General features: G+C 35.5%; 1 protein-coding gene across 2 annotated transcripts; it reads left to right on the forward strand.

Moving 5' to 3' along the window:
* Positions 1 to 324: 324 nt before the first annotated feature.
* LOC149204335 (uncharacterized) lies at positions 325 to 9,707 on the forward strand. 2 transcript variants are annotated; one of them, XM_089394690.1, is made up of 3 exons: positions 325 to 1,087; positions 1,169 to 1,307; positions 1,383 to 9,707. In XM_089394690.1, the coding sequence occupies exons 1-3, from the start codon at positions 1,048 to 1,050 to the stop codon at positions 1,387 to 1,389; spliced, it is 186 nt and encodes a 61-aa protein (XP_089250816.1). In that variant the 5' UTR covers positions 325 to 1,047; the 3' UTR covers positions 1,390 to 9,707. The 2 variants fall into 2 exon arrangements, with proteins under 2 accessions (XP_089250816.1, XP_089250815.1); XM_089394689.1 differs by having other exon boundaries at positions 1,173 to 1,307.
* Positions 9,708 to 27,914: the final 18,207 nt, after the last annotated feature.

A 27,914-nucleotide genomic window follows, 5' to 3' on the forward strand; every position in this document is an offset into this window, starting at 1 on the left:
AACTATTCTGTAGGAACCCTTCTCCTCCCTTGCGAAGCGTTGTAATAAACTGTAATAATGTCCGCCATATTTAGCCGTAACAACAACGTGAATGCATGGTATAAATTTGATGCTCTCTCACTTGTCAAATATATATTTTTAATTACGCCGTAAGGCGTTTCCCTCTGAAGTGAACTCCCTCAAATGCCTTTCTGTCCTAATAGTAGCCGTTAGATCTTTTGTTAGACGATTCAACAAAAATCAACCGTCTGAGTAACTATCTGATTTAATAAATAAAAAATATTTTAAAAACCTTGAAAAAACGTTTCACCTTTCACTTGACATCTGTGGGCTCACGGTTGCAACTTGCTCAGAGGATGCGAAAAGCCCCCTGATTTTACAGTGTCGTCTGTACTGCATATTCTTGCAAGAATTACTCGTGCCTCATTCAGAGAAAATACCAGAAGGGCTTGATCTTCAAGGCCGGGAGAAAACGAGGGGGGTAAATGGCGGTGGCTCCATGGATTACTCTGTCGACGAGTTATGGGATTCTTCAGACAGAATGCTGGTTTGTGATGCTGGGTGCAGTTGTCGCTATTTTCCTTCGCTGTATTCTTCAGACAGAATGCTGGTTTGTGATGCTTGATGCAGTTGTCGCTATTTTCCTTCGCTGTGTTTTCTCTTAATGTATGTAGTTGTAAGCATCTTTAATTAGGTGGTTTGCGTTCGATTCAAAGCAAGTCACTTATACGCAGATGCAAAATTGCTGAAAGCCCTTTGAAGGCGGATCGTCTAAAATGCTATGCGGTTATCTGGCATAGCATTTTCAGTCGCTTGAAGGGTATATTTCATTCATTCCATTATCCAATCCAATAGCCGGCTAAACTAATGATAGGTGTTGTTCAATCCTGGGAGTCGGTGGAATCCCTTCCACAAAGGGGGCTTTGTTTCAGAGTATTCATAGCCTTGGTTCGGGAAGGGTAAATTTCTGTCTACTTTCAAACCCTAAATGGTGGCCGCAAGGGGGTTTTGTTTCAGAGTATTCATAGCGTTGCTTTCAAACCCTAAATGGTGGCCGCAGTCTTGTACCTACCTGCAACGGCTGATGGTGTGTATATCTCTCAATTCGTAAAATTCCTTTTTATCTCCTCTTATTTATTTACATATTTGAAAATGTAATTTACTGGAGGTAGGGTTTATCCAAAACTGTGGAGAACACACTCGGTGATGCTGATCACAGGAGTAGGGCACATGACCATCGATTTCATAGGAATATTTGCATCAATCAAATACTTCCAAAACAATAAGGCCCGTGCCATCTGTATAGTGTAAGTTCTATTGTTTTTTTCCTTGTAATTTTTACTACCCATTGGTTTATTTATTGGGTTTTTTTTTGGTTTCAGTCCGTGAAGTGATTAATTTTCAGCATTTCAAACGCCCTGAACTAGTTCATAATATGGGCCCAAGAACAAATGCTTTTTCCTTGCTGTATTTTTTTGGTTCTTCAAGCACCCTGAACAGTCCGTAATATGGCCCAAAAACAAATGCTGTTTCCCTGGTATTGTTTTTAAGTTGATATCAATGTCGTTAGCATTTTTAAAATTTTTGAAGTTTAAATCAATAATCTGTTTGTATTTTTTCAAAGGTTATATGAAGTTGGGTTCTGTTTCAGTTGGTGTCCGTCTTGATATTGAACCGAAAATATTTATTCAATTCAGCATTGTTGTCATCAAAAGTGTAGAAAATTTTAATAGGCTATATCAATATTGTGTTTTTATTTTTATAAAGGTTATATTAAGTTGGGTTCTGTTTCAGTTGGTGTCAGTCTTATATTGAACCGAAAAATGTTTATTCAATTCAGCATTGTTGTCATGAAAAGTGTAGAAAATTTTAATAGGCCATATCAATATCGTGATTGTATTTTTTCGAAGCTTATATTAAGTTGGGTTCTGTTTCAGTTGGTTTCAGTCTTGATATTCAACCGAAAAATATTTTATTCAATTCAGCATTGTTGTCATCAAAAAACTGATGTCAGTCTTGATATTGAACCTAAAGTATATTTATTCAATTCAGCATTGTTGTTATCAAAATTGTAGAAAATTTAAATAGGCTTAATTGTGGATGGAAGAATCATAGTTCAATTATGTAATGTTGTTGTTATTAGGGTATACTTTTATTCAATTCAGCATTGTTGTCATCAAAATTGTGGATGGAAGAATCATAGTTCAATTATGTAATGTTGTTGTTATTATTAGGGTTGAAATGTTGGTTGTTATTATGATTGAGATCTTGTAGTCAAGATTGTGGAAGAATTAGTTTAACCATCTAACCCTAGCCATTAACTCTCACTCTCAACCCCTTTCATAAAATTTGAACTTTTATAAATTCAAATATATTCATAAAAGTTTGAACTTAAAACTAATAAATTCATTAAACCCCTTAAAAATTTTATAAATTCAAATTTATAACTCTCACTCTCAACCCCTTTCATAAAATTTGAACTTTTATAAATTCAAATATATTCATAAAAGTTTGAACTTAAAACTAATAAATTCATTAAACCGCTTAAAATTTTTATAAATTCAAATTTATTCATAAAAGTTTGAACTTAAAACTAATAAATTCATTAAACCCCTTAAAAATTTGAATAAAAGTTTGAACTTAAAACCTAATAAATTCTTTGCCTTCGAAATTTCCTCATTCTGTGGAGGAATCTGAGGCAGATGTGCAGGTTGATGAGGAAATTGAAGCTGATCTACAGAATGAGGAAATTCCGAAGGACGCCCCCTCGGCTCACCAGGAGGCTCCCTCTAACCAGCAGATTTCCCAGAAATGTACCCATCTCTCTTCGTCCTCAGACTCTGACAAGGATGAGCAGCCACCAGGACAAAATAATCTACAACTTGTCATGACACAGCCAAACACCACTGGGTGGATAAAAGTGAGCAAGAAAAAAGGCAAAAAATGTCGATTTGCAGGAAGCAACCCTTCGGGGTAGCCTTATGATCAGTACTTTCCTTTGTATTCCTTTGCTTCTATGACCTGTCCCTTGTCTGTCTATTTGGAGCAAGGTTGATTCCCTATCACCTTCGGCTCCATTGCTTCTCTGCTAAGCCTGTTTCCAGGCCTGATTGTACTATATTTTCCATCACTTAATAGAATTAGTCTTTACTCAGAAAAGAAATAGTAGAGCACGAGTAATGAGACTCCAGAGACGAAAAAAATCTAGCAAGTAACATGGATTTTATTGTCACGAAGTGAGTGTCATATAGGGTACTGCATGAGTTATTGGCACGCGTGATGAAGGCGCAAGACGATAATTGAATATGTTAATTGTTGGGAACTTTCGTGTCATGGGAGATGTCGCTAATGGCATGATTTTAAATTTTTATTTATTTTTATATTTTTATTGTTGTCTTTTTAATGAAAGACTATATTAAAAAGACTATGTCATAGAGGATGGGAAAAAGTTTGTTGTGTGACGATGCTTTTGAGGCTTAAAATTATTTCTTGGTTTGTTTGCAATATTTCAAAAGGATTATGATCATGGATTTATACATGTAAGATAAAATGAAGGGTTTTGAAATTAAATTTAATATAGGAAATGGAAATAAAAATGGCTAGTTACGCCGTAAGGCGTTTCCCTCTGAAGTGAACTCCCCCAAATGCCTTTCTGTCCTAATCGTAGCCGTTAGATCTTTTGTTAGACGATTGAACAAAAATCAACCGTCTGATTAATTGTCTGATTTAATAAATAAAAAATATTTTAAAAACCTTGAAAAAACGTTTCACCTTTCACTTGACATCTGTGGGCTCACGGTTGAGCTTCAGGAAGAAGTTGCAACTTGCTCAGAGCATGCGAAAAGCCCCCTGATTTTACAGTGTCGTCTGGACTGCATATTCTTGCAAGAATTACTCGTGCCTCATTCAGAGAAAATACCAGAAGGGCTTGATCTTCAAGGCCGGGAGAAAACCAGGTGGGTAAATGGCGGTGGCTCCATGGATTACTCTGTCGACGAGGTATTGAATTTGAAGAAGATGACAATTCGAATTGGGTTGGACATCGGAGGAGGAATAGGAACTTTCGTCGTGAGAATCAGGGAGCGGAATGTAACAATTATTACGACTTCTATGAACTTGAACGGGCCCTTCAACAGTTTCATTGCCTCCATAGGGGTTATTCTCATGTATATCACTATAACACAGACGCTGCCATGTATATCACTATAGCAGTTTTATTTAATATTTGCCTAGCCTTCACAGTTTTCAGGTTAGAAACTGTAGAATTTTCAGAGAGAAACAATATTTAGAAACAGCGTGTCCGGGACAAACAAATTTCAGGAAAGGCTTTTACAAGCAATTTGGCAGAGCAAAAGCCCGTCATTTTGTCATCTGCGTAGAACAGGTATTCTGATATGCTATATCTTTAGAGCAGTTATTTTTTCTTTATATTTTTTTTCGTTAAATTGAGAGTTAGGGCTGTATAGCTAAGGATTTCAAATCATATCAAGTTGCAAATTTTAACTGAGATTGACAGGGCTGTTTTCAAAGATTGATTGTTTTAAATCATGTACATGCACATTTTCTTTAATTTTATAGCTGAGATTGTCAGGGCTGTTTTTCAATATTTTTTCAGTGTACGCTGTTTTTCTGCTTTTAAAGTTCAGTGTATTCTTTTTTTACAGTATTTGCATACTGGCATGAGTCTCCTCCGTCAATTCCACGGTTCTTAACTAACTTCCTCGGAATGTGCAATGTACTGGCAACTCTTTAACTTGTAAGCGATTTGTTAGAAGCAGTAGCGGGATTCAGTTATGTTTTGTCCGATTTGTTAGAGGCGGTAGAGGGATTAAGTTCTATTTTGTGAGATTTGTTAGAAGCGGTAGTGCTAATCAGTTATATATTTGTTTTTGAATATTTAGGTATGGTAACGAAACAAGAAAGGTGTTTTTAATCCTTTGTCTCAGGCAGTTCACCCAAGTGGACAAGATGAAGAGGTGGCAAAGAACTACTCAGACAACGGATCTTGAAATTTTAGACGGACGCGCTTCCTCGAAAGAATTGAGTTCTCCAAAGATAGAAGATGATCAGATATCGAAGTTGCAGAATCTCAATCAAATCCTTCTTAATGAAATCAAAAGCTTAAGAGATGAAAAGACTATTTTGTCAGATAAGTCGAAGAAAATTGAGAAAGATTTGAGAAAAGAACTTGCAAAGAAAGAGGTGGAACATGAAGCTTCTATTTCAAAAGCTGAGACTCAATCGCACGAAGGTCAGCAAAAAATTCAGGCGATATCTGCAGAGTCAGAGGCAACACGTAAAGCTTGGGAACTGGAAAAGGCTGCGCTTTTATCACAGATTGCAGCAGCAAGAAAAGAGATAGAGGCCATTACTGAAGAAATAGTCCGAAAAAATGAACAAGCCAGAGTAGCTCCAACGGCTAAGCCATGGCTTACCTATTCTTTCCAACCCTTGGATATGACTACTCTTCCTGGATATCCCAACAAGATGCCTGATGGATTTAATATTTGGCTGACCAAATTTTCAGGAAGTAAAGTAATCACAGCGGATGAGCATATAGATAAATTTTGCAATTATATGGCTGTCTTTGGGTAAATGGCGGTGGCTCCATGGATTACTCTGTCGACGAGGTATTGAATCTGAAGAAGAAGACAATTCGAATTGGGTTGGACATCGGAGGAGGAACAAGAACTTTCGCCGTGAGAATGAGGGAGCGGAATGTAACAATTATTACGACTTCTATGAACTTGAACGGGCCCTTCAACAGTTTCATTGCCTCCAGAGGGGTTATTCTCATGTATATCACTATAACACAGACGCTGCCATGTATATCACTATAGCAGTTTTATTTAATATTTGCCTAGCCTTCACAGTTTGCAGGTTAGAAACTGTAGAATTTTCAGAGAGAAACAGTATTCAGAAACAGCGTGTCCGGGACAAACAAATTTCAGGAAAGGCTTTTACAAGCAATTTGGCAGAGCAAAAGCCCGTCATTTTGTCATCTGCGTAGAAAAGGTATTCTGATATGCTATATCTTTAGAGCAGTTATTTTTTCTTTATATTTGTTTTCGTTAAATTGAGAGTTAGGGCTGTATAGCTAAGGATTTCAAATCATATCAAGTTGAAAATTTTAACTGAGATTGACAGGGCTGTTTTCAAAGATTGATTGTTTTGAATCATGTACATGCACATTTTCTTTAATTTTATAGCTGAGATTTCCAGGGCTGTTTTTCAATATTTTTTCAGTGTACGCTGTTTTTCTGCTTTTAAAGTTCAGTGTATTCTTTTTTTACAGTATTTGCATACTGGCATGAGTCTCCTCCGTCAATTCCACGGTTCTTAACTAACTTCCTCGGAATGTGCGATGTACTGACAACTCTTTAACTTGTAAGCGATTTGTTAGAAGCAGTAGCAGGATTTAGTTATGTTTTGTCCGATTTGTTAGAGGCGGTAGAGGGATTAAGTTCTATTTTGTGAGATTTGTTAGAAGCGGTAGTGCTAATCAGTTATATATTTGTTTTTGAATATTTAGGTATGGTAACGAAACAAGAAAGGCGTTTTTAATCGTTTGTCTCAGGAAGTTCACCCCAGTGGACAAGATGAAGAGGTGGCAAAGAACTACTCAGACAACGGATCTTGAAATTCTAGACGGACGCGCTTCCTCGAAAGAATTGAGTTCTCCAAAGATAGAAGATGATCAGATATCGAAGTTGCAGAATCTCAATCAAATCCTTCTTAATGAAATCAAAAGCTTAAGAGATGAAAAGACTATTTTGTCAGATAAGTCGAAGAAAATTGAGAAAGATTTGAGAAAAGAACTTGCAAAGAAAGAGGTGGAACATGAAGCTTCTATTTCAAAAGCTGAGACTCAATCGCACGAAGGTCAGCACAAAATTCAGGCGATATCTGCAGAGTCAGAGGCAACACGTAAAGCTTGGGAACTGGAAAAGGCTGAGCTTTTATCACAGATTGCAGCAGCAAGAAAAGAGATAGAGGCCATTACTGAAGAACTAGTCCGAAAAATTGAACAAGCCAGAGTAGCTCCAATGGCTAAGCCATGGCTTACCTATTCTTTCCAACCCTTGGATATGACTGCTCTTCCTAGATATCCCAACAAGATGCCTGATGGATTTAATATTTGGCTGACCAAATTTTCAGGAAATAAAGTAATCACATCGGATGAACATATAGATAAATTTTGCAATTATATGGCTGTCTTTAATATTGAGGAAGAGGATGTGTTCATGACACTTTTTGCTCTTTCCTTGGAAGGGGCTGCTTTCTCTTGGTTCAGGGTTTTACCTGATAAAGACATCAATAGTTGGGAGCAATTCCACGATTGTTTCATTTAAAGGTGGGCAACTAGGAAAAGTGAAACATCATTGCTTAGCCAGTTTTACAAGATAAAGAAGAAGAATTTTGAAAATGTTCACGAATTTAATCAAAAGTTTTTATAGTTTGATCAAGATTATTGCCAATGACCTTAAGCCTTCACAACATCATGTGTTATTACAATATCTTAGTGCATTCGATGGAGATCTTGGCTCCTATCTAATGAATAGACGTACTACAACTCTGGCTCAAGCCAGAGATAATGCTATCGAGCTTGAAGAAATTCTCTCTCGGCAAAAGGAGATTGAACCTCTATAGGAGGGGTTTATTGTACCCTGAACCAGGGTGAAGCGCAGAAGCAAAGAATTGAAAAAGGGATGGTTGAATATTGTAAATTTAACAATCAGGTTGAGTAGTCGAGCAGAAAAATTCAAGAATTGAAGCAAACACATGTCAGCCTACCGTAGTTAAAGGGAAGGGAAGCAGCAGAGCAAACTTGGATCAATTTATGCAGAAGTAAAGTATCACACTGTCAGTTGTTGAAAGAAAAAGGAGAGAAGCGAAAATTGTTGCACCGAGAGTGACATTATTCCATGTACATTTTATCAAAACTAGTGATGTTCTATTATACTTATAATGCTACTTATTCTGGGATGCTTATTGCTTGTTTCTGTGGTGCATTTCGAAAATATATGTGGCTTAAGAATTTGGTTTGATTGAATAGAAAACATAGAGAATAATCTGATAGTGTTAAACATCAATATTATGCGGGTTCAGTGTTAAAAGGAAGTAGTTTCATGATTCAACCGCTCCTCCTATTGGGAACTACTACATATAATTCTCCAGCACTAAATGTCATCTATTTATATCAGAATCCTATATTTCCTTTAGTGGATACTGCCATTGACATGAATGTCTAACAATTTCCATGAGAATTAATCATATAACATTCAATTTTATTTTTTTCCATAAATTTATACTTGTCTTTGAGAATGTGCTGCACTTTCTATGGATCTATATAATAAGTCAATGTGTTGGCCAATAAATTGTAATAGATAGATCATTATAAAGAATATGTTTAAAGATTGGTTTTAATTTCTTTGACTTGAGTTATGATAATTACCATTTATAGAGGTCAAATTTGGATACCTATTAATGATTTGATTTGACCTATGCTTAAAAAAGTTTTTAATAATGAAGATGCGGGTGATCTACTATTAAAGGTAGTTTCGCGAGTAGGGTATATTATGTAGGACAAGGGCATTTTGAGGGCTAAGTTTCTCCATCTTCTCAAATCTATATGGTCAAAGCAATGTGGTTAGAAAAGTTATAATTCCATACACTACACAATATTTATTGTAGTACTAGGATCAATTACTCTCAATGGGAATTCTTGTATAAATAAGTGTTTTAAAGGATTTTAGTCCTCTTTTAAGCTTATACTTGAAAGAAATCCAATGTTACATATGTAAGGGCTCTTCTTCGATTAATTTCAATGTATCAATGTATTTAAATACTTCTCTGGGCTAAGAAGTTGTGGGTGGGCACTATTTCTCTACAAAACTTGATCAAAATGAAGGACAAAAGTTGTGGGTCGGCATTATTTCTCTACCAAACTTGATCAAAATGGAGGACAACCCACACTGGAACTATTCATGCCTTTTAGTTGAGTGACAATAAAGGTTGCGAGTTAAGTTACAATGAATTCTAACATTATTGATTGGATTCTAACATTATTGATTGGATTGGAGGCACGGTGGAAACAAGTGATTGAACCAAATAGTTTTCATAGTTTGATATTGCCCTTCTCTTTATTTTATCGTTGCGATGAAACCATACTATTACCAAATTATTATTTGTACTCCACAGTTGTGATTACACAATATTTATCTTGGTTTTCTCATGCATAAATAGATTACTTCAAAACATGAAATACATAGAGAGAGTTTCTACAATAAGAGGATTTTCTCCACTTTCCTCCACAAATAACTTCAAGATTTGTTATTGAAAGAGAAGAATACACATCTCCCTTTTCTTCGATCTTGTATTTTATTTGGTTGATTTTCATTTTTCCTATGTTTCATTTGTCTGATTTTTTTAATTTTCGCTAATTCAATTTTCTTTGATCTTGTGTTTCATTTGGTTGATTTTCATTTTATCCTGTGCGTTTTCTATTTTTATATCAATTGTTTGTAGTTGTATGATTGAAATTTGATTGTAATATATGCTGGTGAAGGTTTCTTTTGATTGTGCTTTTTCTTTCACATGAATGGATGAGAAGTAATTTTCACAATGTATATATAAATTGTGCATTGTTGTGCTGGAATGCTATGTTATGGATATATTTAAAATCTACTAATCCGTACTCTTGGACCTTGGCTGTAGGGTGGAAAAATAATAATCGCAGATGTTTGCTGAGAGGAGATATGTTGAAAAATGAAAGGCAATTTGGTAAAGCTTTTCATCCGGCAAGTTACTATGTTATGTTATTTTTTAATCTGTTTTTTCATAGAAAAATGGTTTTTTTCCCATGGTAATGGGCCATGAAAAGCCAGGACTGGCCTGCTGGCGATGAGACTCTTCGCAGAGACTGCCTGCTGGCGATGAGACTCTTCTGCTGGCGATGAGACTCTTCGCAGAGACTCTTCATGTCTTTCTTCCCTGCATGCGTAGCCTTGTGCTGTTATATCAATAGCAACCCTGTGCGCATGGAAAAAAAATGACCTGTCTTGAGTTTGACAGAAACTTGGCCCGCCGTTTTCCAGGCTCGTCCAAATCATTCAAATTATATAATTTGGACAATTACGTTGCAAATCATCTTTAAAAAGTTTTATATTCAAGCACTGTTATTTTCTAAGCGAAACAATTTTGTTCTGTTTTCATACGATTTTAAGGCGATTTCAATTCTTGTTCTTGGCAACTGTGGGTAGCCCGAGGATATTACAGAGGTATTTATGGTCTACGAATCAGAATTCATTTGTCTTCTGTAAATGTAACTTGGTTAACTATACGCTGTCTGAATTAATCTGGGTTTCTTAAGACATTGGCTTAATCACCACTCTATTTTGTTAATCATCAACTAATATGCTCAAGATTCTTTAATGAAGAGATTCGTTTTGGTTTGTACTTTTATCTTCAAATTTAAATTCATTAACCTTTGACTCACAGCGTGTCACCGTAGATTAGAATTGTAATCACAATGTATGCTGAATGTATATTAATATTTTAAATGAAGTTTCCTTGACAATATCGAACCCCATCCAATAAAAGAGGAGTTTCCTTCATCAAATAAAGAGGAGGCTCCTAATATGTAGCCAAACACAACAATCGATTGAAATTCAAGATGTTTAACATTTATGAATATCAAGTTGTCATCCTAAGATATAGCTGAGGAAGATTTCACAAATAAAGATGACAACATAAGATGTGGCCAACAACATCAATCACTTCAAAAAATTGTTAGAGATGCTAGCACCTGTTGAGGCACCAATTCAAAATGTACATGCAGTCATCGCCTTGCTTGCATTACTAGCCTAATCTTATGGCAGTCTGGTCACTTCATTTGACATAGAACTCAAATCGCCATAATAATGCAAGAGAAGACATGAAAGAAATATTCAAGGTTGATAACAAAAAACACAGTTTTCTTTCAACAAGTAGGAACAAGAAGTTCGAGAAAAAGGTTGTTGATCTGACACAAAAATGAGATTCACTTGCAATTATATTTTTTGTTGCTAAAATAGCAAGGTATAATTCATTTATTGCAAAAAGCAATGGCACCACACCAAAGGAGCATTGGAAAATGTTTTCAGCTGAAAAGGAGGATAAAGCAAATGTGGCAACATACTTCAGGTACTCTGAGCCTACTTCTTACATCAATGCTCCACCAGTTGGCGCCCTTGCATTTTTCCGTGGTCATCCTTCCTAGCAAGCATGTGAAAATTAATGTGCACCAAATTCCTCTCACAGAATTGAATATATTTGTACTCAAAATATCACCCCAATGAAAAGCCCAAATAAACCATGCACCTGGCAAAGTGCACAGGCAGGCACAGTGGACGCAGGAAGCTTGCAATGGCGGTGGTTTAGGATTATCTTATTTTCATGGCCTCCATGGCTAAGTGGGTAGTACACAATCAAGCACACTGGATGCAGGAGCTTGAGTTTGCAATTGTAATGGCGGTGGTTTATTATAGTTTTTTTCAACTAAAAAAATTGTGTTTGGAGCAGTTTTCAGATATATATAGTTTTGCTTGAGATTGCACCGCGTTTGGAGCAATTTTCAGATATATATAATTTTGTTTGAGATTAGACATCCCTACTTAACTATTAACCATTAAACCACGTCCTAAAAACTATTGAAGATGTCTAAATGGCTAAGTGGTTCGTTATAAATCTGGTAACTGATTACGATGCAATGGGAAAACAACTTCAATGTCGCTTGAACCTGCGCCCAAATGGAGACCTTGAATGTATATGTTTCGCAAGACGCTGGGAGTTGCCAATGCAGACAATTTATAGCAGCACGGGGTGGGATTCGTATGCATGGGCCTTCCGGGCACCTGCCAAAATGGTGGACGTCATTGTTCATAGAGTATAATTTACCTTACGCCTAGGGCACAGCCTGCTGGGATTCAACACCGCGAGCGGACCTGTGAGGTGAGGAAGCACCGTGAGCAAGAGAAACGAATGCTCGAGAGGACCTGTTCCGGTTGTGCGAATGGAGCAAATGAATGTTTGGTGCGAGGGATCGTTTGAAATTGCGTGGGTGTTGGTTGCCAAAATGGTGGATGTCATTGTTCACAGAGTATAATTTACCTTACGCCTGGGGCACAAGCTGCCGGGATTCAACACCGCGAGGTGAGCAAGCACCGTGAGCAGGAGAAACGAATGCTCGAGAGGACCTGTTCCGGTTGTGCGAATGGAGCAAATGAGCAAGCACCGTGAGCAGGAGAAACGAATGCTCGAGAGGACCTGTTCCGGTTGTGCAAATGGAGCAAATGAATGTTTGGCGCGGGGGCTCATTTGAAATTGCGCGGGTGTTGGTTGCCAGCGCAGCGGGTGCCAGCTCGGAGGTGGTGGGTCAAAAAAGCATTAATTAGTGTCATATGTTATTGATGGCTTTACATAGTGTTATATGTTATCCATTGCCTTACGGCGTTTTCTTTGCAACGTCTGGTGCAAATGCTAGTGATAATTCCGTTTTAAAATCCGGTTGACACGATGTTTGATTGATGTCTATATTTATTTCTGTTTCTTTATTTTAATAATATAAATGATATATATGTTTATTAATTTGATTAATTTTCACAATTTTTTAGAACCACAAAAGCTAATTTCAGTTTTAGTTGTGATTATAAAATCAATGTAGAATTACAATTTCTCGTAACAGAAGTAAGGCAATGGTCACTGCAACAAATTTTAAAGTATCCCCACTGCAATTGCACTTCTGAACCACTTCAATGAAAATTGGAATTTATAATCCCCGGATTTTTTCCTTCTCCTCTCACAATTGGTCCAAAATATTCATTGGTAATACGATACGGGTTTTGGTTTACAATAAATTTTATATTTAAAATTTCATAAAAACCATAAATTTTGTATTACAGAATTGGAAAGGAATGTAAATTTTATATTTAAAAATATGTAAAAAAATTTACAATACATTTTTGGCATATCAATAAATTTTGGAGAATAACCATGGTTAGTGTTGTAGGTGAAAAATTATTGTTTTGGAGGTTTTCTTTATAGTAATAAAAAAAAAAAATTGTTAATATTATTTTTTATTATTGTTAAATAAATTTTGTATAGATAAAAATTAGTTAAATGAAATTAAAGTTTTAAATTTGTTTAGAAAATTTGATAACTCTAATATCAAATCTTTATATAATTATTTAAACTTTTGAATTTAATAATCTGTTATTTCATAGTATGGCTTTGATTTATTAGTTGATAATTTAACCTAGGGTTATTTGAAATCTTGAATTAATACATGCATTCTCTCTTAGAAATAAGGATATTTTTTTACATTTTCAAAGTTTATATAGTTTTGCTTAAAAAGAAACACAAATTTACTAGTATGTGGAAATTACTTGAAATTTATTTTTAATATTTAATATTCCTTCTTTTACATAAGATTCTAGTTTTGAATTTTCATTTTTAAATTTTACTCTGCATATTTTCCATAATCTGTTCCTCATTTGTTTTTGATCATCCTAAATATGAACGATTGTAATATTTTAAACTTTGAAAACTCTTTATTAAAAATAAATAAACATGATTATTCTTGTAAAAAAAATTTAATAAACTTTTCTTTAAAGATTTGAATATAGTGTTTGTTCCTTTGCAAGTATGGTTTTTAATATTTTTCAATTCCTAATGTCATGAACTCATGTTAACTTTCTTGGCCATGTCAAATCAACCTATGTTGCTTTAACGATGAATCCACATATATAGCTCTCTAGCATGCCCTACTTCCATTATAAAAAGACACACTTTGTCTGAAAAATAATATAGAAGATGAAACCATTTAGTGACCAGATATAAAGACTAATAAAATATAACCCCTCAGTCATAGAATACAATACTTGGTGAATGCCAGTTCATTGAGCTTTAGCCTTTCTGTTCGCTTTCTCGGAATTGGTCTAATATGTACCTCTGATATATCGTGCCAAATTTGTAAAGCTGGTAACCTACTTGTTTCTTATAATATTCCGATGCCAGGGAAATATATCATCACATATAACTTCAATGAACTTTTATAGAAATTGATAATCATTATACATTCCACATTAAAAAAAAACATTCCACACATAACTTAATTACGTCATGGCATCACCAACTGCACCTGCTGCTCACAATGATTATTGTATCAACAATATAAGTAAATACTGCGAAATACATAATGCTTATGAAATCCACAAAAGCGAAATAAATACATTGAACAAGAAATATTACTTTTATTGTGCTTTTAAACCATGAATAAGTAACACATTATCACAAATTTTCAATTTCTTATAATTATTTTAAATATTTTTTTTTAATTATTCTTAAGGAGAAGTATAATTAGTTTTGTTATTAATTTCACTTGTTAAGTACAATGTATTAAGTAGTTTGTATAAACAAATGTAATGTAACTTCCTTGTATGATTCTTTTTTGAGTTTCTCTTGGAAAAAAAATTAAAATCTATGCCATTGAAGTGCAAGAAATGGAGGTATCACAAATTTAAAATCAATATTTTTAAATTTTTCTAGTGATGAAAACACATCTTGCATAATATATTATTTTGATACAACACCCAAATTTCCACTAGACTAATAGTAATAGAGATAGAGTGGTTGTGATATTCCAAAACATGGTCACAATATACATTCATATCCTATTGGGAAGCATGATGATTTCAAATTTCCACCTTAAACCTTAAAAAACCATTGAATGACATTGTGGGAGTTACGTAAAATCATTTTGAAGCAATAGATAGAGATTCAAATCATATTGAACATATAGAACTAAATATACAAGTCACATATCTGCAGGGGAAAACTTACAAGTTACTTGTGAACATCGGTATCTAAACTGATATTGTTGCTATCACAACCACTTATATCTCATCTTTGATGACTCACCACCATTGTATGAAGAGAATCATTGAGGGAAAACATGAACAAGTGGGGCTTAACAATTTCTAGTATGCTTGTTCTCTAGTGTTAGTGTTCCTTACATATCTATTACTGACCTTTTGTAGTTATGTATATGATCTCTTTGGCATGGGTTATTGTGTTTATTTGGATACACATAACCATGGTTGGAATTTTGAGCAAATACTTAATGATTTGTCGGATTAGTTTGGAGTTAGCATGAGAATTGGGACATGGGACCACCCTATTTATGGATGAGTTTTATGGACTACCTCATCATTGTAGGCAACAATTATACATCAAGACCTAGTTTTGTAGACCGCTTCATTGTTGCAGTCAATACCCACACATGGGACTTGAGTTTTAGGATGATATTTTTGGACTTATTTAACATCACATTGAACCCCTATACATGGGACCCTAATTCCTTGGACTACTTCAATATTGTGGTTCACCCTAGTTTGTGGTAGTCCATCCTCACTACAAGCATTGTGGGAAATATTTTTTCAAGGGGAATAGAGTGTTGGGATCCTCCTCACGGGTGTAATGGGGTCCAAAGGGCCCTTTAAAGTAATACTAGTGGTGTTCATTCTAGGGCATTGAATGTGCACCATGAAACAAAACAATTAATATCACATAGGCTAGAATATATACATTATCATCTGAAGTACATTGAAATTGAATTATATGTATATATGTATGTATGTATGCCCCACTATATACAACATTAATTGCTCCAATGTGGAGTGCATATTGTTAAGCTATTCTATATAAAGTGAATAAGGCTCATGGTGCCTCATTAAAGAAGTTCCACTAGCTAGTTAACATTAAGATCTTATAACTAGTTATAAATAATGATGCTAGAGCCCTTATGAATAATGTACGAGAGTATATTGTTTTGGATCTTAGCTCATTACGATGTTTCCCACTCCAAAAATTAAGTGAATAGGAATGGATTCATTACATAAAAGGGTTATTTTATATTGTTTCCATATCTTAAGGTTTTTTAATATATGAAGTAAAATGGTGTATATCATTTCTGAATATCGTGTTTGTAATTCAATTTTAAGGATTAAGGATCATTAATAAGTGACATGGTAACTATTTCTTCAACTTAACCATGACGTAATTATGAGTTGACTTCCTCAACTTAACTATGAGGTGTTAGTAAGAACTTTTTCAACCTTTTTTTGTATGGTTAGGCACTTGATATTACTTTCAGAAGTAAATGCATAGTGTTTTTTCAAAAGTTATTTGTTTGGAACTTGGGAAACCAGACCAGTATCATAAGTTCAAAATATTGACATTGCATAACTCACATCTATAAGTCTATCATTCAAAATATAAAAAAACTAAAAGAAATACTATGCCAAAAATTTACAATTTTAGTTAAACAATGGCATAATACAAAAATAATAATAGAAAATTTGGCTCACTTGATCATGTTCACATCATGTTACCCTGAGGGAGAGTCCACCTAAATTGGTAGAGGAGGATCCTTTTCTTCATTATAGGAGGTGAAGGTAGGGTTTTCTAATTTTCTTGGCTAGCACATAAATTTTTTTGTCCAATCTGTCCATTTTATCGATCAACCTAGCCATGCACACTAGAATTTATTGTTGAGTGTTTGAATGATCTATGAAAACTCGTCCCATGAGAGTTGTAATATGCCATTATAGAATAATTTTTTGCATGTAGGAATTTTGGCAATATCGAGGATAGTTTTCAACCTTAGGGAGCCAATTCATGGTGTCTCCATTGATCTAATGGTTTGAGATGAATCTCTGAGTCTGATGAACTTCCTCCTCCACTTTAGGGATGGTTCTATTGAATTCTTCATGGATAAATTCCATATATGTTCTTGTTGAACAATGATATTCATCTTGCACTTTAGTTTGAAAAGAGAATGGAAGAGGAGAATTAAGACAATAAGAGGGGTGAGTCTGCCTCTTCTTCCTCCCTTGCAACTTGAGGAAACCCATCATTGACCTATAAGGAGGGGAGGGTAGAGATGAAGGAAACAAGAAGTAGAGACCAAGAGAGTGAGATAGAAATAAACACCTAAGGGAGAGCACCAAATGGTGACAAGGGAGAACCTACCTGAGAAGAAGTTCCAACATCAGAAAATGAGACTAGTTAGGGATCTTCAAGTTGAAAGAGTAAACCATGAACCAACTCTTATAGATAGAGATGAGTGAGAGCCAAACGAAAAGTTGAGTTGAGGAAAGAAGACTAAGGAGAAGCCATAAAAAATAGGCCAATAACCATAAATAAACCCAAATAAGAGAATAAAACCCAAAAATAATACGACAAAACCACATGTAAATGATTAAAATAAGGTAACCTGAAATTAAAATGCCAGAGAACAAAAAACATACTAATAAACTAAACCTAAAATGCCCTTTCTCAACTTAACCATGATATGTTTTTGAATTACCTACATCAACTTAGCCACCACGTGCCTCTCAAATCCATAACTCAAAATAATTCTAAAGTTCTTGTAAAAGATTTATATAGTTATTGTAAAAATGGTTCAAAATAAGTCCTTACAATTTCTTCTATCAACTAACTACATAATTGTTTATATATACTACCTTTGAACATGACATAAGAATTACCTTTAATCTATATAATCTTTACTTATTTAAAAACTTTGTTATCCATTCTTTATGGATTTTTATAAAACCATCTATCAAATTCTACCAAAAAAAAAAAACAAAAAAAATGAAAAATTGCTTCACAAATTAAAATACCTATGTTTTTTCACATTTAAAGATATTAAATGGTTTAATTTTAAATCCATTACATGATTTAAGGGTTTTAGATTCCATAAATTTGAATTTCTTAAAACAAATGTTTAATGTCACTCTTCGTAACATTTTTCCTTTTGTGATAATTAAACTAAAAAAAATTATTATTTGATTCACAATTATGATCTCATATATTTATATAGGTACAAAATTTTTCCTTAAGAAAAAAAAATACAAAAATTCTAGAATCCAAGTGAAATAAATAATAGACACTTTTCCTAAAGCTTTATATAAGTCCAATGTTAACCCTTAAACCCCTTATTAAAACCAAGATATTGAGTAACTACATTTCTATTGTGTCATTATTATGTACTATTTAGAACTTTTCATGGTATTATTTTACTATAATTGTTCTCTTTGATTCTTATATATATACTAATGAGACCTAGTTTAAGAATCATCAAATATTTTATTTTACATTGTATTCATTGTAAAAAGAGGTTTCTATTTGAAAATGATTGTAATTATTGGTTTCCTATCATTTTTCAGATGCAAGGTTCATAACATTTGGTGTCAAAGCTTATGATCTAGAGTTTTTCTACTTCGAATGAGTCATTTTGGCATTTTTGCTATAATTTCTTCTTCTCTTTGGAATCTTCAGATGATGAAATTTGGAGCCTATTAAAGAGAGATATTTAAGAACAATCTAAAAAATATATATATTGTTTTGCTATTCTTTTGAAGATATGCTATAAGGAAGTTAGGGTTCCTGAATTATGAAATCAATTTAAAATACAATTTGACAATTTTTTTTTGTATTATAAAATAAGATGCTGAAGGAAAGTATGCTCCTTGTTGCAAGATTGGGTTGCTGATCTGAGAAGGAGGACATCTGTAATTCGTGGAACTGAATGGGAAAGTTCTGAGGATCCCATCCCTGGACGTGATGCCGAGATGGATTGATATGGTTAGAAGTGGTGACAAACAATACACTTAGGCCTCGTGCAGTGAGGGCCCTTGAAAGCTGAAACAAATGATTAAGGTGTCCATGTGTTGGAAATGGCAACATTACGGCCTAAATTTCATGTCTTCTTGCGAATAAGATCTTGGTAGAATTCGTTAATGGCACACGAACAATCTGTAGTAAATATGTCCTGTAAGAATAAGATCTCGATAGAATCCATTAATGGCACACGAACAATTTGTAGTAAATATGACCTGTAAAAACTCATGCAGGTTGCAAAACTTGCGGTCATTCTCATAGAAAGCTTGAAAGCACTTTACTGAGCTACGATGCTACACAGTCACATGGATTAGAGCTGAAGTCTTCCCAAATCCGAACAAAAATTGATAAGTTGGGCGTTGAAAATCAACCAACTCCAGTGAGAACCAACTTCAATGTGAGAACCAAGTTCCATGAAGTTGGTTAGCCAAAGCTCCGAGAGTTTAAAGCTTTTCGGTAACAACGAAAAAGGGCTACTGATTCGATACTAGTTTTATTAAGTAAAATAAAACTAAACTTTTTTAATATTGTGATATGGTCAACAATTTTGTTTTGTGATTATTATTTTCCTTTGTAATAAAGGGAGTTTTCAAATTATCGTTTTTAAATTATTATATTTATATGTTTCAGAATTTTTGGGCAAGATATTTAACATGCTGAAATTTTTGTCACACATACTATGTTTATATGGAAAATAAAATTCAGATAAAAGAGAATTAAATCTATATATTCTCCAAATAGAGGAGAATTAAACTTTTATTTAAGGAGAAAAAAACCCAAATAAAAAAGAATTAAACTCTTATTTATGGAGAATAAAACCCAAATAAAAGAAAATTAAACCTTTATTTAGGAAGAAAAAAACCCAAAAAAAGAATTAAACTCTTATTTATGGAGAATAAAACCCAAATAAAAGAGAATTAAATCCAATGGTTACCCCTCAAATTATTTTCCTTTACCAAAAGTATGCTTAGTTATATAAAAAAAGCGCTGAGAATAAAAATAAATTATTATTAGTAATATAAAAAAAACACTCAAAACGACTTATATGTTTGTTTTGGATGGCCAACTGGTAAAACTTTGGTAAGTAACTTTAAATGTCCAATAGTCATCTTCAAAGGTTGAAGTGATTGATGAGTTACGTGTGTTATACAAAACCAAAGAAATTCTGACTGGCATTCTTACTCACTGTCCCTACCGCGCTAAGAGACCCACATTATTGCCATTCATATTTATTAGCATCATAATGATTAAAGATTACACATGTGGGCTGGAAAAACATTGAATGATAATGTCTATCATAAACTTACATGCACAAGATTCTCTTACTTACCTCGTCAAAATCTTTATATGATTGATGAGTCACTTGCGTTATACAAAACCATTCATTACTGCCATTCGTATCTTTTTTTTAAAATTTCGTATCTTTTCTTTTTAAATTATATTATAGTGTGAAAAAACTTCATAACATTTCTGGTGTGTAACATCAGAGTTATTCACGGATTTCTCTTTTTTCCCTTTTTCCCTACTAACTTCTACCTAATTAATAATTTTATCATTTACAATTGAGAGGAGAATTTATCTTCATTTTTTTGAGAGAGCTCTATCTCTTTCGGATATGTCGAACATGGAACATCTTTATCACTATTTGAATGGTGAGACTCATGGGTGCATTTCTGCTTACTTTTTGCCGATACAATTATTGTGTTAGAAATTAGAGAGCGAGAGAACCGAAGCACAACACAAAACAAACTAAGATATATTTCATTAATCATAAGAGATACAAATATAAAGGACATAACACACTGACTTTGACACATCTAGATCATGACCCTAACTCATCTCCAACTCATAACATAGAAATAAACAACTTCTAAACTGATGCTTGGGAACTCACAATGACAACTCAACAACTTGGAAGTCATGGAAGCATTTCTTCCAATACCCTCCCTTAATTCTTACATGACACTCATTACAACAATAAATGAATCTTTGTCACACTGGTCTTCATCAATACTCACATCTATTCTGGGATCTCGCAAACACCACTCTTTCACCACTACATCTTCAAGTTGTCACTTGACCTCCATTAAAAACGTAACTGCCTCTAACTATCATTGATGAACTTTGCAAGATCAACAATATTAACAACTTAGCTCATCGGGGCTTCTGCGATAAGAGTCATCAAGTAATGAACCATCCTATGGACCAACCACCATCTGTTAGATATTTCACTTTCGGTTTTCCGTCAGTTGCTAGTATGGAGGTTTGGATACTGAATGTGTTCAAAAGTTGATCAAACAACTTGACCTTACACAAGAATTGATGTTTCAGACACTGAGGCTTCCAGTTTAAGAACCACCAACTCTTTTTATAACCAATAAAACACACAAGAATTTATGTTTCGGACACCAAAGTTTCCAGTGTCAAAACCACCGATCCATTTTATAACCAATAAAAACACAAACACCAAAAAAATATCTCACACCTTTTCTTTTGTTGTTGTTTTAAAAAAATAGCCTACAAACTTATATGAAAATTACCCTTTATATAGATGATCAAACTAGCACACTATTAGACTGCTAATTACCGTTTACATACATAGCTACACACTGTTAAACAATGTTGTCGAATCCCACCATTAAAAATAAATTGTTCCATACCCATGACATCAAGTTGTTGTGCATTGTATGTGCAATCAATGATATGATACTCTAATTGACAACAATAGCCATCTTCCTGCAAATTCTATAATAAATCGATGATCTGAACAGATTCAGACCATACATTTTTCACACAAACATAAATATCAAAACTAGAGAAGCCATCGGTTCGTTTTGCCAAATCCGCAAAGTCTTCCATACTCGGGAAGAGAATATTGACCATATGCTGCCTTACCTTGACATCAGGTAGATAAATATACATTCACTTGTTAAAACGCCGCCTGATAGGTTGATCCAGATCATATGGAGTATTTTTACCCGCCAAAACAAGAACCTTCTTATTATCACCTCCAACACCCCACATTTGAATGGAAATTTCTGTGTTTAATGGTAGTGAAGGGTCACTGCCGTTACCTTCTCTCATAAAGTTTTCCCGCTCCAGAATCTTCATTATGAGCAACACCCAATCTAATCGCCATAGATCACTGTGACTCAAGCAGCTAACCCGTGACTGCGTTTCTTCACATTTTGGCTTTGCATATTTTTCTGCCTAAATAAATCCTAACGATGGTGGGAATTGCTGACGGTGAGGTGGATATTCGCCAAACAGATGGATCTGATCCATAGGAAAAGCTACTCGTTTGTTTTTAACATGTTGGAGGAACCACATAGAATTTGATGCGAGAAGTGCGTCGGAGCTGGGAACGGTGGAAGGAGCTGTAAACAAACAGATCTATAGACCTACACACACCAGATCTCTAACACAAAAAAATTCACACACTAAGCTACACTAATTTAATCAATTATTCTAATAACTATAGCATTTTTCCTAACCATCCCTAGAGGGAGTCAAGCAAGAACTGACTTTGATACCATGTTAGAAATTAGAGAGCGAGAGAGAAATTAAACACATCACAAAATACACTAAGATATATTTTATTGATAAAAAAAGATACAAATATAAAGGACATAACACATTGACTTTGAAACATCTAGATCATGACTCAAATTCATCTCCAACTGATAACATGGAAATCAACAACTTCTAGACTGATGCTTGGGAACTCACAATGACAACTCAACAACTTCGAAGTCATGGAATCATTACTTCCAATATATTGTTGATGTTGTTTCCTTATTCTTAGACTGAAAATTCTCCTCCACTGATGAATGTGGTGGTACCACAATGAATTGCTTTGGACCTCGAGGAGAAGCGAAGGATACAGGGGATGGCTTCTGCTAATTAGCATTATCATTTTGAGTTGCCAAGGTTTTACCACTTGAAGCAGCCTTCTGGTCACGCCAACCTCGATTGGGTTTTCGCTGCTCATGGGAGATGGATGACCCCTTTGAGGAAGGGAAAACATTCTGCAGGTGCCCTAGTTGGTGACAATTTCTACACATGAATGTTGTGTTTTTATAGTCCAACGATTGAGAGAATTTCTTTCCTTCCCACTTGAGAATAATATTATTTGGCAGTCCTTCCAGCAGATCAAATTAACACATATACGAAAGAATGTGATGAAACCAATATCTAATCTGTCCATGTTTGTTTTGATGTAGCAACCCAATGATTTTATGATTTGTTCCAAGACATCTTTTCAAATCGATTGGAGGGGCAAGTTTGGGAACCTTACCTATACTAGAGTAGCCAAAGATTTCATGGAAAAAGGGTTAAAGTTCAGAAACCATGGTTGGAGCGAGGGACCTACTCGACCCTAGAACCATGGTTCTTGGTCGAAAATACTCTGTTGTTCTTCAAAATCTTTGAAGACTACCCCAAAATATTCTTTCAAACAAAACAACAACTCTAAATTTTGGGACTAGTTCTGATGAACCTAGTCCTGGAGGGCAGAAGCTAGGGGCCAAAAACCATTGAAAGGACATATAGTCGCTCATTGCTTATAATTTTCTACATTCGTCATTGCTAATAACTCATTTACCTCAATTGATGGTGTTTTTGTTGAATGTTCCACTACGAAAGCCCGACCTAAGAGATCCTTTGGTGCATGGTAACCAGAGTTTGGCTTTAGAACATATTTGAAAGACAAGGGTTTAGTTGTCTGAGATGCCCCACCACTTCTGGACACCTCCCCTCAAGCATACCATTACAAAGATAGTGGCATCCCTCGTAAGTCCATAATCTTTGAGAGCATTCCCCAACTTTAGTTGTCTCCCTTTGTAGAGAAGCCTCATTTCTACCTTTGGGATACTCATCCAGTGATGTTAATAACTCATTTACCTCAATCGATGGCGTGTTTGCTGAAAGTTCCACTACGAAAGCCTAACCTGAGAGATTCTTTAGTGCATGATAACTAGAGTTTGGATTTAGAAGATCTTTGAAAGATGAGAGTTTAGTTGCCTGAGATGCCCCACCACCTCTGGCCCCTCCCCTCAAGCATGCCATTACAAATAAAGTGGCATCCCTCGTAAGTCCATAATTTCTGAGAGTGTTCCCCAACTTCAGCGGTCTCCCATTGTAAAAAAACCTCCTTTCTACTTTTGGGATACTCGTCCACTAATGGATACCATTAGCCAAAGCTCCCAAAGTGTCTGATTCCAAAAATGTAAAACATAGGAAATCAGCATATATAAACAGGAAAAAAAATTAGAAAATTTTACTGCTCTAGATCTCCAACTCCGTACATTGTCTGTTCGAAAACTAACTAAAGTCTTTTGTCAAACACTTTGAGTGATTTGCCAAACCCCCTTTGAGAAAGGCCTTTCAACAAACACTTAAGTGACATCCTTGTACCTCATTTTGTCAACATCCATTTCCTCACTTGATGCGCCAGGGTTCTATTCTCTTGCTTGGCTATGGCAAATCATCCCAACACGATCTCTAGCCTGTCCTATTCCCATTATAAAATCGCTTTGTATGAAAAATAATATAGAATATAAACCCATTCAATCACAAAATACAATACTTTTGTGAATGCCAATTAATTGAGCTTTAGCATTTGCACATTTTTTAGGTTTCGACATATCCACCGTTTTTTCCGAATTGGTATAATATGTGCTTCTGATATATTGTACTGAGACTGTAAAATTGGTAATCCATCTGTTTTAAGAATCAATAATAAATTATGTTGTGATTTGGTGATTAGTTTACGTAATTTATTTTGAATAAGTAATTGTAATAATTATTTTAGTATTATTTTTTAAATGTAATTTATAATTGATTTTTAATAAGGTGAGTGATAATTATTCAAAAATTATTTTAATATTTATTTTCAAATGTAATTCATAATTGATTATAATTGATTTTTAATAAACTGAGTGCGATAATTATTTAACAATTATTTTAGTATTCTTTCTCAAATACCATTCAAAAAATAGAACCAGCCAATTCTCTCATATTGATGTTTTTAGTTACACAAAAACTTGTAAACAATAATAAACTTCCAAACCTTTTTGTAAGTTGAGGTATGATTCTATTACTATACAAAGAAAGAAAAATTATGTACATATACATTGCGCCACCCGCCCAGAAGTGAAACCGGGTGGACTTCGAAAGTATATAAGCCCCATCCAAAAGAAGTATATGTTCAGTTCATCAAACCTGATTAAGAAACCCTCTATTCTACCTAAAAACATACTATGCATAGCTCTAAAGATAATCATGTTGTGCTGGACTGGTACTAAACCATCTAAGATATGAAAATTACAAAAAGAGTCATATAATAACCTCCATAATCTACTGCTTCATGGCGTCAGTCTGGATATCAGGTTCTGCCTTGACTATCCCACTGTCTTTGAGCATCTGGATCAGCTGGTCCATCTTCTTGTCCTGCATCATGAGAGTCACTTGCATATTCTTCATTTCCTTTTTCAGGTTAGGCATCCCTTGGGCAATCTCCACCATTTCAACTGCAACTTGTTCCATTGCCTTGGCAAGTAGACGTTTCATTCCCCAATATACATGCAAGGACTGCTTGTAGAGGGACATCCTTCCTCTGGTGTGGCCCGAATCCGGGAGAAAATTCTCCCAGTCTGCCATCTCAGGGTCTGATTGGTCCTGCAGCGCCTCTTCTTCCAGGTGGTCGATAATCCTCCGAATATGATGATGGGTTTCGTTAACATAAGCAGCCTCGGCCTCCTGGAGTTTGCGCCTCATTTCCTTCTTACCTCGCTTCCTGCCTGAAACCCCGGTGCTGAATCCTTCCTCATACATGTCTCTACGAGCTCGGTTCTTACCTCTGCCCCGCGTGCTACCGCGACCCCTTCGGCCTCGACCTCGACCACGGCGTCCATCCACCTCCTCATCTTCATCTTCCTCCGGGCATCCGTCATCCTCCTCAACATCATCGTCTCTGGCGCCCACTGAACCAGAATGCCTTATCCATTTGCCAACCTTGCCTCCCGAGGTCGGCCGAGGTGGCTCGTCTGCATAATAGTCTCCTTCCTGGTCTTCGGACTCCTCAGAGATATCTAGGTAAATGGATCGCAGAGTTTCCTCAGCCGCCTGTTTCCCTTTCTCCTCCAGAACTACCCCCTGACTACGCGTTTTCCTACCCTCAATTCTGACTGCGGCCATACTGGTAAACAGCAATTGCCAAATTCTTGTGTTAGGCGGACCCAATTCTACCATACAATGCTCGAACATAAGCGCCGAACCTCCCACACGCTGTTGAGATTTATACAGACAGAGCCCGATTCTTCTACAGTCATGCAATAGCAGAACCCTTCCATGCAACATTATACCGCCAAACGACCACCTCTCCTCGTTATTGTTAGTTAACTCCCAAGCCTGTTGTTTATTACACGTCGCAGGACTGAGGCCCTGATGTGATAAGCTTCTTGTCCTCCTACTGCCACCGCACTCCCACCTCAGTACCCGCCCTGCATTCGACCTTGGGATGGTCATTTCATCGCATGTCTGCTTAAATTCGTTCTGCCAAATGGGAATTTTGACAGCGTCGTACATGATCCCACCGCAATGTTCATTATTATTCCATTCGTTGCACCTCCGAATCATTAAGGGAAGGTAGCTAAGCAGTCCTGTCACGCCCGATCGCCTCATCATTGTCCTGTCGTAGGATGGTTGACAGCTCAGCCCACCGTGGATCCGCCTGTAACACACCCCAGCTACCGTCCATCACCCGAGTCGATTCACCACATGCCCAGTTGGCTAAATAATCGGCCGCCCTGTTGCCTCGCCGCAATACATGATTGAGTGTGATATAATCGAGCTGCCTCATCTGACCTTCAATATCCTGTATAATGGCAGCTATCCGCCAACTCTTGGCAACGTGGTCCCAAGTTTTACCCCTCTGTAATTTCCTGAGCATGTCAATGACAATTAGGGAATCGCCTTCTATATCAAGGTTTCGGTATCCATTCCTTACAGCAATACGAAGGCCATGATATACCCCCCAGAGCTCCGCCTCATTATTGGACATTTCCCCACCCCATTCTGCATATGCCCAACGCGAACCCCCTCGACTATCTCGGAAAATCCCGCCCCATCCAGCCTCCCCCGGATTGCCCTTTGATGCACCGTCGAAGGACAATTTAATTTGATTATCGCCTGGGAAGCGAAAATAATTGGGGCTCTGCATACTATATCGATGACGCCTATCAGTATTGGGGTATAGCATCGTAAAATCTATGTTCAATGTGGTTATTATGCGCTGCTCTTCCGCATTTAATTTCCAATCCTCCTCTCCCCAAGATTCGGAGAGGACCGTTTCTTTAAGCTCCCGGCAAACTACCTCCCATATGCCTGCCGCACTGCAGCTTCGACCCTTGAAAATTCGACGATTCCGTTCTTTCCACACCTCCCAAATTACAAAACCCAGCGACAGACTCCAGAGCCGCCTAACAAGTTTGCTCTGAAAATGCCCTGCTCCCCATTGGAAAATGGTACCCCTAAGACTGTCAGGATCCCTATTCAGGGGACCGAAGAGAACCCAAATTTCTTCCCACATACTCTGAATGTACAGACAGCGATTCAACAAGTATCCCTGTGTCTCAAACTTCCAAACCTTAACCATTATCTTAAATAAAGATTAATTTTATATTCCTAAAATAAAAATTAATTAACTCCCAATAAAATAAATATTAACATTACTCTAACGTAACTACTCATAATAAATTTTATATAAAAACCAACTTCACTTCACTTGCTGCAAACGATCATTATTATATTAGCAAAGTAAGTTACAATACTATAAATGCTTATGGGATACACGAAAGCAAAAATAAACTTTGATTTACACATAGTGCTGGCCAATAAGACATACATAGGGTAACTTAGGGAAAAAAAATTAACAATGTTCTTGGACACTCTCTTTCTACGTGTATTTGTCAATGTTATATATGCACGGAAAGTTCTATGTGTATTTGTCAATGTTATATATGCACGGAGAGTTCTACGTGTATTTGTAGGTATTTCCTTTACTATAATTATTATATTTCTTATTATTAATTTTTTTTATTACCTAATATAATAGAAAATATATATTTTCATTTATTAAGTTTATATATATAGATATATTTCCATTTATTAAGTTTATATATATATATAGA

Source organism: Pinus tabuliformis, chromosome 1_2, assembly GCF_031772625.1.
Source record: "Pinus tabuliformis cultivar Carrire ecotype Pingquan chromosome 1_2, CPIR1, whole genome shotgun sequence".
Classification (NCBI taxonomy): domain Eukaryota; kingdom Viridiplantae; phylum Streptophyta; class Pinopsida; order Pinales; family Pinaceae; genus Pinus; species Pinus tabuliformis.

What these genes read in the sequence shown, in the direction of transcription:
- LOC149204335 (XM_089394689.1), top strand. Translation starts at nt 4,969, where the DNA reads ATGAAGAGGTGGCAAAGAACTACTCAGACAACGGATCTTGAAATTTTA.